The following is a 17,777-nucleotide window of genomic DNA, read 5'->3' as shown; positions in this document are numbered from 1 at the left end:
ACCTTCCCACTCTATTCCATTTCTTAAAAAATTCCCCCCTTCCCCCCAGCTTGAGCTGAAGTGTGGTACTTCTGATTCTCTCTTTTTTTTTTAATTAGATCAAAAATACCTCTTCACTCAAAAAGGTTGCTGACCCCTGCAGTAGCACAACTACTGTAGATGTCTTCATCATTGAAATCTTTCCTGATTTCTGCCCAAATACAGTCAATCCATTAATTTGCCATTATTGGATCTGCAGATCGAGATTCTCCACTAATTTTTGCATAAACGATGTTATGTCAGTTTTTAAATCGATCCAGCCAACCGTTGTTACACACAATATCATGGCATCCAAATTGTTTAGCAAAACTTTCCACTTGAGCCTTCAAGATCGGACCGTCTATTGAAAATCCAGCACTTCTTTGTGGGGTGAACCATTGAAGCAATGCTTCCTCAACATTTGTAACCTCACACTTCCTAAATTTTTTTTTTTCAGTTATGTTCTTTTCCAGTGACGATATGTAAACATTCCCCAATGTCGATACACTTGAAGAGGACAAAGCAAACGTTTTACACACTTCAACATTTTTTGCACCACATTCTAACTCACGAATAATTTTGATTTTTTTGCGAATCGAGAGACTTTCATTTGTTAGTAGAATTGTTTCCGAAGGAAGGGTTTGTTTTTAACTGATTTTACTTAAAAATGATAAAATGATCTGCATACAACGTTCTTAGAAGTTTCCAAAATTCTTAGCAGTCCCGAAATAAATTTATGGTTCAGTGAATACAAGACAATAAGTAGAGTAATGCGACAAGTGGAACGCCAATGCACTCTATTGTATAGCCCCATCCCCGGAGGACAAGGTCATAAACCAACCGCTAATCCGATGCAGGTGGTCATGAAGCTAAATCACCCTTTTCATTTTCATCTATTCCAAGAATTGGGTTTTTCCCACTACCTGAGCAATTAAGAATGTTTGCATAGTTACCAAAATTTGTTCGGTATATCCATGTAGTATGCTCATTATAACAGTGAGTGATTGTATGGGAATATGCGTAAATTAAAATTATTATGGCTTTTTGCTCATTACAGCTGTGATCTTGTTATTTCCGTGCTTGTTATAACCAAATTTGACTGTATTTTTCTCACACAGAGACTTGCATAATTTGCATAAAATAGCTATGTGATTTTGTTCTAATAATAGTTCAACAGCTGCATGTAATTTCATTAATATTTTCTATTTGTTAAATTGAATATCACTATAAATTGAATTATGAATATTTTAAATTTTAAAAAAATACATTTTTTTTATTACAAAATGACAGGCACTAAATAACTCTGACATTGTATATTTTAATTTCAGTAACGCTTTTGACACTTCCACATGAAAGACTGCTGTACAAATTAGAACAGTGTGGCATTAGGGGCAAGTTACTGCTATGGATGAAAAGATGGTTGAGTGGCAGGAAGACAAGAGGGCTGTTATAAATGAGCACTGCTCTTCTTGAAGTAATGTATTAGCTGAGTTACTCTACTACTCGAGAAATGGGTTCAGTAGTGGGCCCCTTATTGTTTACAATATTTATTAAAGATATTGATGAAGGCATATCAAGCATATTGTCTAAGTTTGCAGAAGATACAAAGGTTGGCACGGTGCTTAAGGACAGGAATCAGGACATTCAGGACATACAAGCTAGATAAATTAAGCATATGGATTGAGAAGTGGCAGTTGAAGCTTAACATTGACAATGACAAGGTACTGCAAATGGGGAACACTAATCTCAGACTAATAGTATTGGTCAAATTAACTCTTGCACACACCTCAAGAGTATTTGTTTATTACTGCAACAGAACATAGTAGCAAGATGTTCTGAGGGCAAAAGCATTTCAAATGATCGGGTAGCAAATTCCAGGGAAACGAACTAAAATAACTTTAAGGGGCGTGTCAGGGTAGTTAACTATACAAGATCACTAAGTCTTAATTGAATTGTTTATACAGTAATGTCAGAAGTGTCGTCAATAAAATGAGTGAATTCAAACTGCTGGTTAGGACAAGTAACGCTGACATAATAAGGCTTACAGAAACGTGGTGCCACCTGGAGATAAGGGATGACGAGTTTCAGTATGGTATGTATAATGTATTTAGGAAGGACAGGGTAAATAGAAGGGGCGGTGGGGTCATGCTTCTTTTCAAAAGTAGCCTGAGCACAATGAGGGCTTTCCCGGATTCAGACTTTTCGCATGCTAGTATAGAATCTGTATGGTGTGAAATAGTTGGAAGCAAAGGTATAATGAGAGTGGGAGTAATCTACAGACCAGGTAATTGTAAAGATTATGATGAGAGCCTCTACATGAAAATGGAATGGGCAAGTAAGCATGAATGTCTTATTATGGGTGATTTCAATTTGCCTCTAATTGATTGGAGCAAATGGGAAGGAAACTCCACATGGGAGACAAAATTTTTTAATCAACTAGATGATTGTTATTTGTATCAACATGTCAGGGAAAGTACTAGGGAAAAGAATACTCTAGACCTCATCATCACCCATGAACCAGATGACATAATAGGGCTGAGAGTACAGGAACCAATAGCAGGAAGTGATCATGGAGTTCTACGGTGTACAATGAAGAGAGAGAGCGGTAGCAGTAGTCAAAGGCAAAGGAATGGGTTATAATTTCAGGAAAGGAAATTACAATGCCTTAAGATGCTACATGGCCTCTATTAACTGGGTAGATATCTCACAGAGAGCGAATACAATTGAATTATGGTATACCTTTAAAACATTAATCACAGAAGCCTTGAATACTTACAAACCATTAAAAAAATACTCCACGAGGATTCCAAGTTGGATGAATAATGAAGTTGCCAAATTACTTGAGCAGAAAAAGATGGCATGGAAAAGTTAGAGCAATAAAAAGTACTGAAGCCTATAACAGCTACAAATTGATCTGTAATAATGCCACTGAAAAGGTTAGGCTGGCAAAGGCGGATTATGAGAAATCGCTGCCAAAGAGAGCAAAGGTGGAGGGGATAAGGAATTCTTCACATATATAAATGCAAAGAAAAGAAGGACAAACCAGATTGGACCCTTATGTAATTCACGTGGGATAGTATTAGATACCCCAGCTGAAGTTGCAGATGAACTCAACTGTTACTTTGCATCGATATTTACAGAAGAAAAACCCTTCACGTTAATGAGAAATTCTGGGAGTGAAGTTGAAAAAAATATAATTAATGATGTTGAAATTTCACACGTTTATTTAATGAAAAAACTTTAGGGCCTACAGGCCAGTAAGGCTCCTGGGATCGATAGCATTTATCCTGTAATCTTAAGGGAGGGGGCAAGTGAGTGCATTGAACCATTGAGGCTAATTATGAGAGCATCACTGGACTCGGGAGTGATTCCGTTGGAATGGAAAAGTGCCAATGTATCTCCGATACATAAGGGCAGTTCTAAGAGTGAAGTGGGAAATTACTGGCCAGTTAGTCTAACTTCAGTAGTAGGGAAAATCATGGAGACTATGATCAAGGATGGAATTCGGGATCACTTAGATAGAACTGGAATTCTGAAGGATACTCAGTACGGTTTTGTAAAGGGAAAATCATGTTTAACTAATCTGGTTAGCTATTTTTACAGGGTCACTCAAGAGCTGGACTTTGGGAATAATTTCGACATTGTTTATTTGGATTTCAGCAAAGCATTTGACGCAGTCCCACATGAGTGGTTACTTTATAAGCTGGAACAGGTTGGACTCACAGGGAAAATCCTTAGATGGATATCAGGGTGGCTTCAGGGCAGGAGGCAGAGGGTTGTGATAAATGGTTATTCCTCAGGTTGGGTTGATGTAAGAAGTGGGGTACCCCAAGAATCGGTATTAGGACCATTGTTGTTTTTGATTTTCATAAATGACATTGATGAAGGGACAGAGGGTGTGATGTCTAAATTTGCAGATGATGTAAAGATTGGTAGAGTTTTTAATGATTACCGCCAAGCAGAGTTTCTTCAGAATAATTTAGATAGACTTCAGAGATGGTCAGAAAAATGGCAACTATGCTTTAATCCAGAAAAGTGTAAGTTATTGCACCTGGGAAACAGTAACCCCAAAGTAACTTATACACTTGGCGGAGTTGAACTAAAGCCAATAGTGGAGGAAAGGGACTTGGGCATTATGATACGGTCAGATATGAAGTTCTCCAAGCATTGTAGACTGGTTGCAAAGGGGGGGGCATAGTGTCCTATCAATGATTTATCAAACATTCGCTAATAGAGATAAGGACATCATAATCCCATTATATAAGGCTATTGTTAGACCACACTTGCCGACCGGGCTAGCCGGGTGGGTAAAGTGCCTGCCTGGCAATCCAAAAGTCGTGGGTTCGAATCCCGGCTCGGGCTTGGATCAAAGTACTGCAAAAACCTTGGGAGGTGCATTATGGCCACAGAAGCTGATGCTGCGCCAACAACTACAAAAAAAAAAAAAAAAAAAGGACCACACTTGGAATACTGTGTTCAAGTATGGAGACCGCACCTAAAGAAAGACATTTTTCTTCTTGAAAGGGTCCAAAGACGTAACTCGCCTGGTGAGATCGGCAAAAGGGAATCCATATGAGGAAAGACTTCGAATATGTGGGCTGCAGAGCTTGGAAACTAGGCACCTTAGAGGAGACTTGATTGAGGTGTTTACGGCTGTGAGAGACATAAGCAAAATGAATAAGAACGAAATTTTCACTGTAATAAATGACTCTAGAATTAGGGGCCATAATTTCCAGTTATGGGGGAGTTGTTTAGACTGGATTGCAGGAAGTTTTATTTTAGCCAGCAAGTTAAAAATTACTGGAATAAGTTATCTACATGGGTGGTAGAGGCTGACAGTCTGGCAAAATTCAAAGGTCAGCTGGATAATTACCTAAGGGAGGAGTGAAATGTATAGGTTGTCCATTTCCTTTTCTCTTATTAATTTTTATTATTTTTTTATTTTTTATTTTTTTCTTATTATTAATTTGTTTTTATTTTTATTATTTTATTTTATATATGTTTTGTTATTTTATTTTATTATTATTATTATTTAATTATTTTTTTTAATTTTTATTATTTTTGGCTGGTTTAGCGTAAGCCATAGGCTTCCTTGCACCATATGGCCATTACTAATACTAATATTAATATACCAACTGTGTGGAACCACACTCAAGGTAGTAGAGAATGAAAAACCAGCAAGTACAAGGAGATAATTTTCCTATTGTATAAGGCAATGGTTAGGCCACAACTTGAGTATGGCATCATCAGCAGCAGCCATTTTCAATCCACTGCAGGATGAAGGCCTCTCCAGCAACTTTCCAGTTCCTTCTGTTTTGTGCAATGGCGATCCATTTACTACCCACAAACTCATGAATTTCATCTGTCCATCTCCGTCATTGTCTTCCAGGTTTTCTTCTAGTTCCTCTTGGGTACCATTCTGTTATTTTCTTATCTGTCATCATGTCTTCAAGCTATTTGTCCTGCCCAAGACCATTTTAGTTCTTTAGTTTTAATAAGAATGTCCTTTGCTTGAGTCTGCTGCCTAATCCATGTGTTTCTCTTCTTATCTAACAGTCTGATTTTCAATATAATTCATTCCATTCTTTGCTGTTCTCAGCTTCTCTTCCATTCTTTTATGTGAGTGCCCAAGTTTCACTTCCATAAGTCATGGTGGGGAGTATACATTGGTTCATTATTTTATGTTTCAGACAAATTGGGATATTGCTCCTCAGTATGTGACTATATTTTCTGAATGCTATCCATCCAAAATTTATTCTTCTCTTGACTTCCAGCCATTTATCATTAATACAGCTAATGACTCCACTTTTTTAATTACTGCTCCTTTATATCCCTTTCTATGGCATACTTATTCATCATTACTTTTGTTTTAGCCATATTCATCTTTAGTCCAAAATCCTTACTAACTCTGCATAACTGATTAAGATTTTCCTCTAATTCTTTGGGATCATGGCTTATGCCACAATGTCATCTGCAAATCGTAAATGGTTTAGGTACTCTCCTTTCACATTGACTCCTTTCTGCGACCAATCTAATCTTCTGAAAGCTTCCTCAAGGGCAACGGTAAACAACTTCAGAGATATTGTGTCTCCTTGTTGAACTCCTTTCTCAATTTTAAATTTCCTACTGTCTTTGTCTAGTCTAATAAAGGAGGTAGCATTCTCATATATTTTCTTCAAAATCATAATATATGGGGTATCTATGCCTTGTCTTTCCAGTGCCCAAAACATTGCCTTATGCTGTATAGAGTCAAATGCCTTTTCATAATCCACAAATGCCTGTCATAGTTGTGTTTTGCTTGCTCTTTTGATTGATTCTCATCAAGTATTCTTTCTAATCTGTTAGTAATGACCCTTGTGAACAACTTGTAGATGTGGGATAACAAGCTAATTGGTCTATAATTTCCAATTTCTGATTTAACTCCCTTCTTATGCATCAAAACTATGATTGCATTATTCCATTCCTTAGGCATCACACCTTTTCTAATGCATTTTGTGAATTGTCTTGCCAGTTTTTGTGTCATGTCTCTTCCTCCCAATTTTAACATCTCTGCAGTAACTGCATCTTCACCTGAGTCTTGCTGATTCTTCATTTTCTTCAACGCATGTTCTACCTCATCAGGAAGGATATCGGGTATGTCATATGTGTTACTAATTTGTGATCCATCTTCCCCACTGCTGGCATCATTCCCTCATTCTTTGTATAATTCTCTCTAGTAGTCTTCTGCTATTTATAAGTACACCATCACTATTCTTTAGTTTCTGTATTACTGCTCATGGCTGCTGATTTAAGTCCTTTGTTTTCCCTTAATGCTTGCTCTACTTTTCGTGAGTTAAATCTTCTTATGTCCTCTCTGAGTCTCTTTCTAATGGCTTTGCATAACTCAGTATACTCAATTTTCTCCTTGTCAGTGTTTATCTTGCTCTTTATTTGTTGTCTTTAGTTCATCCTGACAAGTGTTTCTTGACTAATTTTTACTTCTTTGGATTTCTTTTTACCTATAAGTTTCTTGGGCTTTATCACTTTCAGAAATTTGTAATATTCCTCATCGATATCTTGGTCCTAAGCAATCTGCAGAAGCTCAAACTTGTTCTTAAGTTCCAGTACATACTGCTTTTTCTCCTCTTCTGTTATCTCAAAGACCATATTATTTACTCGAGTCAGTTTTTCCTTTTTCTTTTCTTACTTCTATATCAAGTGTGCATCTTACCATTCTGTGATCACTTCCAACGTTTACCTTGTTCAGGACGGTAACATCATTCACGATATATCTTCTGTTAGTGAGAATGAAGTTGATTTCATTAGTTGTTAATCCATTTGGGCTTTTCCATGTCCACTTTCTGTTCACCCTTTTCTTGAAAAAAGTGTTCATTACTGACATTCCTCTAGATTCTGCAAATTCCACAAGTCTTTCACCTCTTTCATTTCTTTCACCAATTCCAAAATTTCCTATAACTCCCCTTTCTGCACTGTTTTGTCTCTTTCCAACCTTAGCATTGAAGTCCCCCATAATGATAGTGTCTGCTCATCTAGAAGACTCTCAATTTCGGTGTACATTTCTTCAACCTCTTCATCATCATGGCTTGATGATGTTGGTGCATAAATCGTTATAACCTTTAGCTTGTACCTCTTAGAAATCCTGAGTAGTAGTCTTGACACCCTTGGTGATGTACTTTTGAATTCCAAAATGTTGTTTTTTACATCTTTATGTACCAGAAAGCCCACTCCACCTTCATTTCTTTCACTGTTTCCATTAGTGTACAGCAAATTTCCATTTTATAAACTTAAGTGATTCATTTTTTCTTCTTGTTTCAGCCAAATCGATGATATTTTAATTCACATTTTCTAATTACTTTTCCATCCCTAATAACCTGTCTTCACCGATGAGCAATCTTACATTGTAACAGGCCAAGTTCAGTTTGCATGCATGGTAGCCTGGTCATACCCAGAGATTCTTAGCACCCTCTGCTTCCACTCTGATCCTCTCACTGCCATAAGAGGGGGAGTGAAAGCCGCTGGGGACTGAGGGCCATTTGTTTTGTTTTGTTTTGTTGTCATGTGCTGGAGGGTTTGGTCTTTTCCGCTTCACGCTGACCAGGAATCCTGAAGAGAACCACTCTACATGTTTTGCCACCTAAATGACGTAACAGGGCTTACCATTGAGAAGATGTGCATGAGTGGATTTTAGGGAGGCAAGCCAACTGAACTTCTCCTAAATATTCTGAAATAGAAAGATATTGGATCCATCAGTGTTTTAGACTGTGTCTGATAACACACAGAATGCCTGTTCCCCTCTAAGTATGGCAATACAGGTCTGGAAGCCTCATTTTAAGAAAGATATGAATCTAGTTGAATGGGTGCAGGAAAAAGCAACGAGATTGGTTAAGAACACAAATGGGTACTCTTACTACAAAAGACTTCAGTTCTAAAAATTGCAGTGCTTGGAAATTAGACACTTGCAAGGAGACCAGATTGAAGTGTAACTCTTTGGTAGTCAACCTAGGTCTATTACACCCAGATCAAATTTTAGCAATTTCATGCTACAATTTCTACTCTATCCACAGAGCTGAAACTCTCACTACTTTTCAACAAAAATATTTCTTTGATTTCCCCATTTAAAATTCCACAAAGCTCCATTAGTTATCAAGAAAATGGGGAAAATGCTGGATCAAGTATAATTTCATGCTACAATTTCTACTCTATCCACAGAGCTGAAACTCTCACTACTTTTCAACAAAAATATTTCTTTGATTTCCCCATTTAAAATTCCACAAAGCTCCATTAGTTATCAAGAAAATGGGAAAAATGCTGGATCAAGTATGAAAATATTGTCTTTTTTTAGCTTAATTCCAGTGTATGCAAGTGGGTGTGATCCTCACCAAACTGGCATTGGAATTTTTGAAGTAACAGTGCTTTGCATGCTTACTAATGAATTAGAAACTAGCTAACACATGGTAGCTGTATACCTGGTTCATTCAGCTAAGGCATCTGCATGCTCTTGCTTGTTTAGATTGAAAAAAAAAAAAAAAAAAAAACTACACTATAATAAGTTTCTTTGCATGGAAAGAAATATAAATGTTCATACTCCTCACAGCAAATTGTGTTTTAAAAAAAAAAAAAAATATATATATATATATATATACTTTCTCTCTTCAGTGTGTATTGCATCTACTAACAAGTTTCAAGAAATTCATCTATTGGCAGCCTTATTATAAATGTAAAAACCAGCCAAAAACAGAAAACACCACATTGTCCACTGAATAAAAATAAGTTCACATTACTGATATAGATTTTTTTTTTCCTAAAATAATATTGCTACAACACCTTTCTGGAATGGGTATTTGTCTTGTAACAAAATTTCAACAAAAAAATCTGCATTGGCAGATTTTTTTATAAGTCATATTATAAACTTCTGAGTTCCTGGTTGTTATTTGAAAATTATACTGTTACAAAATCTTTCTTTGACATTTTTTTGATATACTTACAAAAAATTTCAAGAAAAAAATTCTCTGTTATCACAGAAACTGAATCAAATGTTCTACCTATAACTTGGAAGTCAGCATTTTATGTTATGAGTGGCAAACAAAGATATGATGAATTGAAAAAGATTTTTTTTTTATTATTTTTTTTTTTTTCTTTCATTTTGACAACTGCAGTGTGTGAAATGTTTCACACTATGATTACTCTCAAGATGGATCTCTACATTTTCCACATTATCTCTTAGGTGACTACAGAAATATTGTGTACTGTACTAATGTAACAATTGCAGACAAGAGCACAAAAGGCTTAAGGCTTTAATTGGATTGAGTAAACTTAATGATGATGTTATTCTAACTATTTTTAGATAGCACACACACACACAAGAGGACATAAGCTTAAATCAAAAAAGGATGGCTGCAGGATAGATGTGTGAAAATTTGTTTTCAGGCAGAGAGTAATTGATTTTTGGAACAAACTACCATCTGGTCTTATTGAAAGTGGGTAGTTTGAATAAATTTAAGGAAAAATTTAGACACATTATTAGATGGGATGGATAAATGAGGTGGATAGTTGTTTTCTTTTTTTTTTTTGGCTGATCCTGTTATAAGCTTGATTCTTTTTATCATTTGCCAGTGCTGATAATAATAATAACATAAAACACACATGAATTAACTAATTAAATGAAAGAAATCAGTGCTGACTATTTATCTTATTTCAGTCAGCCCTCTTTACCATTTTATCATCCTCCAAATCTGTTATATCCAGTGGGTGTACACTGATAGTACAAATCATATCAAAAAATAATATGCTGATATTTATATCTTATTTTGGTCAGTCCTCTTCAATTAATGAAAATCAGTCAGCTTTTCAAGATGCAGGTACTTCTCCCTCTTATTATTACTAATATTACATAAAAAAATCTATTTGTATCTTATTTCTGTCAGCTCTCTTTATTGTTTTTATCGTCCTCCAAATCTGTTATACCTAATAGACATATATGTCACTGGTAGTAGTACAAATCATATCAAAAAATGGTATGCTGATATTTATATCTGATTTTGGTCAGCCCTCTTCAACTAATGAAAATTAGTGAGCTTTCCAAGATGCAGGTATTTCTCACTCTTATTACTACTAATATTGCATAGAAAAACCTATCAGCTGGCATCTCTAGTACACTGGACCACAGTTGTTTTCCAGTCAGTGAGTACTGTTCCTATAGTATAGCTTTGGACTACTGTATACAGTCAGGCATCCCAGATTCATTAATTTTGTGGTTGAAGTAGTGTTGGCTTATAGATTTTCCAATTTATGGGAGCCTAATATTTTACACGGTGGAACAGAAGTCAGGCACCATAAAGAAAAACTTAGATTAATATGGGGAGGATTGAAATCAATCCAGATTTTTTATCATTAAATGTAAACAAATCATCTTACTAGTTTCCTATTAGGTGACCTTGATGTACTATGCTCCTACATGTACACATATGTCCCATTGCTAAGACAACTAGTATTCCATAGCCACTGATGAATGTACACCACACTGCCATGTTACTATGAAACTTCTATTTTAAAAATCTTTTAATCTATGGTGATGCTCCCAATTGTAACACACAGTAGTGGAGTATGACAGACCCAACTATTTTTTTTTTTTTTATTTCTAAGAAAAGTTTTCTTTTTTTAATCCTGCTTGCAGCATACCAAAACTTGACCTTTTTTCTAATGAACTGAAATACTTATTAAATAAAATTATATATTTTTTAATGAAAAACATAAATTTAAAAAATATTGTTTTTCACACTTGCTATTTTCAAAAATCTAAAATTTTTTTCTGTTTGAAATAAACTTTAAAACATTAACTTGCCATTCCTTATTAAATTTTGTGTTCCCTTATTAAATATTGAAGCTTTTTATTCCAAATATTCAAGACAACACAATAGCATACGTGGCAACTGCAGTTCTTAATTTACTCAGTGAACATATTCTTAATAGGTTCATCTCAAACCAATATCCTAAATACTTTGAAGTTAAATGTTTTTGGCCATAACTTCTTGTTACTGGATGCTATATACCTTTGTTGACATTAGGTGACTAAACTGAAATGGCTGCCCTACTTGAAACATAGGTAAATTAGGCTATCTGCATTCAGTTATCTCTATTAGTGCACTACTTTTTGTAGTGCACTAATATTCTTTCTTTTGTTTGTCATTTTATTTTTCTGTGATTTAATGTATTTTCACGAAAACGTCCATTGCCTTGCTTTTCAAATACCCCTTATACACTGCCTGGCCACTTTATTAGGCCCATGAACTAATAGTGCATTGAACCACCAATGGCCCAAATTACTGCTATGACACAATGTGGCACGGAGTGAACAAGGTATTCAAAAATGACATGAAGAGCAGTTGACCATTCATGTAACAAAATTGTCCTCAATTCATGGAGTGACACAGGCAGAGGACAAACACACCTTTAAGTTCATCCGACAGATGACTGTATCAGTTTTTTGTCACTATATGCTTTGAATCTTCCAAAGTGAGCTCTAGCCAATATTCAAAAGACAAAAGAATGAAGGTGACATAACAGTTGGAAATAATCTAGTAGGTCATCCTACAAATGCTGGGATTGAGCTGGCCAAGGAAGATGCTCAGAGTCTTCCTCATGTTCCTGAAACCACTCTTTAACTTGTCACAGTGGCATAGTGGATGATTGCATTGTCATCTTGAAATTGCCCCTGTCCATGAGGATAGATATGCTCTGATGTTCATGGTGTGTCGAGAGGGACAAGGGTCTGCCATGACACACAATTATTCTTATTTCAGTAACCTGTACTTTCAATACACAACAGAATGGTTCCAGTACTTCATGTGGTTATCTCCATTTGTACTTTTCTATTGTAAATTGGGATTTTGACCACCTGACTTGCATCTAGTCCTCCTCTGTCATCCTTTACATTTCTGGAACCAAGGAACTGTATTTTCTAGTTGGTGTTTCAGATCATTGGATTTCATGGTCTGCTGCACCTACCTGCCTTCTTTGTAGGTTTCTTTGCACGGTGTGAATACTGATTTATGATGTCAATGCATTTAATTCACAGTTCACTTAGTAATTATACTTATAATAAATTAAACTTGGTAATCCATTCCAGCCTTCAAGAACTTTACTCAGTCACCTTAAAAAATTTGTCCGGAGTTGTTTCTGTTCACAGATTTTTTTCCAGGCATTTTACATTTGGTAAAGACTCAAATGGCACTAGTCTTTGAACACTCATCAAGTGCAGCGGACCTCTCTGTAGCACCTTCTGAACACACACCGATAATTATACCTGTGTAGAACTCGATGAGATATATCCATTTCTCATTGCCGGTGAACTGATTTGGGCACGTTATATCACTTGGCTTTATGACATTTCTTGCACGCCATGTGACTTCTTCAGTTTACATATTTTTGCAAGGATTGTTGGGCACAAACTTCTGTGGTCCTAATAAAATAGCTGGTAGAATATATCAGTGCCATAGCATAATTTTAGAAGTTGATATTGCTAACCCATTTAGTTAGTAAAAATTAAAAGGTATTGCTTTGATCATCAAAATGAGTAATGTCTTATTATGGTAACAGATTATCTGTTTCATATCTCTCAAAAATTTAGCTGAATTATTTTATTATGTTGTTTACCTTTAGTTGGGATAGCTGAAATTTAGATGAATTTATATAATTGAGATAAAAACTAATAGTGATTGATTCATTATTGTATATTATTATGTTGGTTTTTTTTTTTTTTTTTCAGGGTTTGAAAATCTTTTTCTTTACTGTTGGTGCCGTGTATCTCATCTATTTATCATATTTAATTGTCAGAGCATATACAGAGTTAAGATCAATGCCATACTTTGGTATGTTTTTATTCCCTTATATATACTCTTAAGTAGGTATATACAGTGGTTGAGATTCTGTTTTTATATGTACTATACAATATAAGTTGAAAAAGAGTAAAACCACATAGATAACTCTTGTGTTTTCACATACATTGTAAACACAGAATTATCCATGTGGTTCTACAAAATACAGTAATATTCTTGTAGTTTTCTTGTAAAACTCCTTTGACCTTATGTAACCAATCTGTAATATAAACAAAGCATATTTGTTTATAAATATAAAATTGCAAAGTCAAATTATATACGAGAGGATATTAATAAGTTTTAAGCTTATCCCAACTGGTTGTTATATTAAATCCTTGTTATAATATATTAAAACTGCAACATTTCTATATAAATTTTGCAAATTTGGTACCATATTAATAATTATTTCTTGTTTTCTGTGAGCTTGGAAATATTGTGTTGACAATTCCAGAAATTCTTTTTATATAAGGATTTCTTTACTTATATAAACTCTAAAAGGAAGGGGATGAATCTGATTGGTCCACTTGATATCGATGGTTCGACTGTTGATGATCCTGCTCAGATAGCAAACAAACTGAATGAGTATTTTGCATCTACATTCACACATGAGGAATTATTAAGGTATGAAAATGGCAGAAGGTTATCAAATTGTAGCAGGGTGCTTAATGATTTTGTAATAACTGAGAACAAAGTGGAGGAGAAATTGTTGAAGTTAAACATAAGAAAGGCACTTGGGGTGGATGGGATCTATCCAGTTATATTAAAGGAGGCGGCAAAGCAACTAAGCAAACCCTTAGCCATAATTATGAGAGCATCCTTGAACTCAGGGGAGGTCCCCATGGACTGGAGATGTGCAAATTTATCCCCAGTTCACAAAGGGGGATCGAAGGGTGACACGAGTAATTACAGACCAGTTAGTTTAACTTCTGTTCCGGGTAAAATAATAGAGTCACAGGTTAAAGATGCATTGCAGGATCATCTAGACAAGACTGCAGCAATAATTCAGACACAGCATGGGTTTGTTAAGGGAAAGTCTTGTCTGACAAATTTGATAGGATATTATGATGTGGTTACAAAGGAACTGGATGCAAAAAATAATTTTGATATCATATATTTGGATTTCAGGAAAGCTTTTGACACTGTTGCACATGGAAGACTATTGTACAAATTGGAGCAGAATGGTATTAAGGGTAAGTTGCTACAATGGATAAAAGGATGGTTGAGTGGGAGAAAACAGAGGGTGGTAATTAATGGGTGCTGCTCTTCATGGACTAATGTTATTAGTGGAGTCCCACAGGGTTCGGTTTTGGGTCCACTGTTGTTTTGTATATTTATCAATGCTATTGATGAAGGTATATGAGGCTTAATGTCGAAGTTTGCGGATGATACAAAGGTTGGCAGGGTTGTTAATGACAGTAATGGCAGTGTGCTACTGCAACAGAATCTAGATAATTTGGGCAGATGGGCTAAGAAGTGGCAACTGAAGTTTAACCTTGACAAATGCAAAGTACTGCATATGGGTAGAAGTAACCCCAGAGAAACGTACCAACTGTGTGGTTACTACACTTAAGGTGGTAGAAAATGAAAAAGACCTGGGAGTAATTGTGCAGTCAGATATGAAGTTTTCTGAGCAATGCAGACAGGCTGCCAGGGCAGGTCATGGGGTTTTGTTAATGATATATAGGAATTTTGCTAGCAGGGAGAAGGAGGTGATTGTCCCTCTGTATAAGGCAATGGTCAGGCTGCGCCTTGAGTACTGCGTACAGGTCTGGAGGCCTCATTTTAGGAAGGATGTAGAGTTGCTTTAGCGTGTACAGAGAAGGGCAACAAGGTAGGTCCGGGGAATGAAGGGATCCTCTTACCAAGAGAGGCTTAAGTTCTGCAAATTGCAGTGGCTGGAGACTAGGCACCTGTGCGGTGATCTGATTGAGGTGTATAAGGCCTTGAATGGGTTGAGCACGCTAAATTCTTATGGGATCCTTCCACTTGTTCAGATTACGAACTTAAGGGGACATAAATTCAAATTAAGAAAAGACAGGTGTAGAATAGATGCGCGGAAATTTGCCTTTAGCCAGCTGGTGGTTCTAATTTTAACTGGATCTAATTTTAGTACATATTTAATTAGCAGCAGAAAATGTCCTTTTGGATTTGCTGGTCGGTGCTTTGTACTGAGATAGTCGTAGACAAGTTGCAACTTAACCTTCCCCCCCTTATTCCCTCATTTTCAAAAAATCTTATTTCCTCTTTGACTTTTTTTGGCACTATACATCCATATTAATGAAAGAAAGATACTAACGGTTAAGCTTGGTGAGGAAACCAAATCTAAGTTGTTGGGGGGGGGGGTTATTTATTTATTAATTTTTATTTCCCTGTTCCTTAGTATTGCCGTCAGTGGCCATTGTTATGATTTTTGTACAGCAGCTCCCCTGAAACACTAAGACCCATAAGCTACCTGACTGAGTTAAAAAATGAGAATTTCGTGGAGCTGAGGGATATTCTCCCCCCCACACATTATATGTACGCTGTCAGTTTCTCAAGAGCAATGACACAAACATAAAACAAGTCATTTATCATACAAATTAATTACACTACATAACTGGTGTTCATTTACATCTAATCTATTCATTTTTCTCATTTAATCTGTTAATACATGCTATCATTTCCATAAAATTTCTCTCAATTAACAATCTCAACTCTCTCTCTACAGTTTCAAACACTAAACTAATTCAATCTTAATCATATTCCTTATTCATCATAATCATATCCATCTTAATCATATTTCTTATTCATCATAATCATATCCATCTTAATCATATTTCATCCTCATATTTCTCTTAATCACCAATATCAATTCTCTTCACAACAGCAATCTATAAGTCACTAACTTAATGCTAACAATTCCATGTAATCTCTCTTAATTCAGCAATATCAATTTTCTTTACAACTTCAACCAATAAACCAACTCAACACTGAACATTTCCTTATTTCTCGTGTTTCTTCAACTTCAATCTTACTCAAAAATAATCTCTCACTTTATCTAATTACCATTTCCAAAACAACACAGTTCAGAGGACTTACCTTCCTTCTCTTTCACCGTTGGATTCCTTTGTGCAGGTTCTTTCCATGGAGTTCAGTGATGTCTCTCTCTCTCTCTCTCTCTCTCTCTCTCTCTCTCTCTCTCTCTCTCTCTCTCTCAGTTGAACTCTGCATCTCTGCTGTATAGCTCTTCCAGTACTGTCTTATTTCGGGATTTCGAGAACAGTTCTCTGATAATACTGAAGGAAATTACCACAGCAGTAATAGAAGCCAAGGCACTATCTGACTAGCTTGTTATTCAACTTCCTCATTAACTTCTAGCACAGGAGCCGACCGGGCTAGCCGAGTGGGTAAAGTACCTGCCCGGCAACCCAAAGGTCGCTGGTTCGATTCCCGCCTCGGGCTTGGATCAAAGTACTGCAAAAACCTTGGGAGGTGCAATATGGCCACAGAAGCCAATGCGCCAACAACTACCAAATCAAAAAAAAAAAAAAAAAAAAAATCTAGCACAGTAACATGCCCGGCAGAACCCTTCACTATATAGCTGAACGCTCCCAGAACTACCACTGGAAGTCTACAACCCCTCTTTTGGTGCGAGCACCTTATTTATTTCCTTCTCATTTATTTATTTATTAAATTGATTGCAAGTTACAATTGCCCCTTGTACTACTTTTTTATACGCAAGCATATGTGCAAACCCCAGAAGGGTTTGCACGTATTTACATATCTCCCCCTATCTGATTTAAGCCTGACCCAATCACGGTGTTATTCTTTAAACTCACTCTTCTTTTTTGGTGGGAAAAACATTGTTTTTTCCCACACAATGAAACATTTTTATCTTTTATCTCAAGATCACCTGTTCACAATACCTTTGAACTGCTCCATACCGACACCCTTTCCCAAAATGCACTGTGTCGCATCCTCAAGTAGCAATCTTATAACCTTTATGTGACTAAATCATGGTTAATTATTTTTTAAATTAGTAACTGGTATTTTTGTATCAATACCGGGATTTCAATACCAGAAAAAAATGACCGGGATCCCAGAATCTCGGTATTTGGGATCCCAGAATCTTGGTATTGTAAGCCCTACATCTCGGTATGTGGGATAGGTAGCTGCATACGTTTTACCTTCCACTTACATTGTAGAACAGTAATCCCTTTAACCCTTAACTTGCACTTTCTAATTGCTTAAATTGCATAAAGGCCAGAGGTGGAAACAAAGCATACAAAGTTGTCACTCATAATCCGTTCGTTATATAGAAATTTTCTCTACAGAAACTTTTAAATGTAATTACCAAAAGGAATTCAAAAAATTTGCTATAAAGAAGTTTGTTAAACACAGGTCCTA

The 17,777-nt window shown here is 36.0% G+C and overlaps 1 protein-coding gene across 1 annotated transcript in view; it reads left to right on the top strand.

The window, feature by feature from the left end:
* Nucleotides 1-17,777, top strand: part of LOC150091460 (transmembrane protein 181) — a 162,872-nt gene that overhangs the window by 114,396 nt on the left and 30,699 nt on the right. Inside the window, exon 11 of the mRNA XM_090368503.1 lies at nucleotides 13,283-13,385. Within this exon, the coding sequence (XP_090224629.1) occupies nucleotides 13,283-13,385 (103 nt within the window). The remainder of the gene's footprint in view (nucleotides 1-13,282; nucleotides 13,386-17,777) is intronic.

This window comes from Mastigoproctus giganteus, chromosome 1, assembly GCF_048544385.1.
Source record: "Mastigoproctus giganteus isolate SK-2022 chromosome 1, ASM4854438v1, whole genome shotgun sequence".
NCBI classification, from domain to species: Eukaryota; Metazoa; Arthropoda; class Arachnida; order Uropygi; family Thelyphonidae; genus Mastigoproctus; species Mastigoproctus giganteus.
This window is presented reverse-complemented; position numbering and strand designations above follow the sequence as displayed.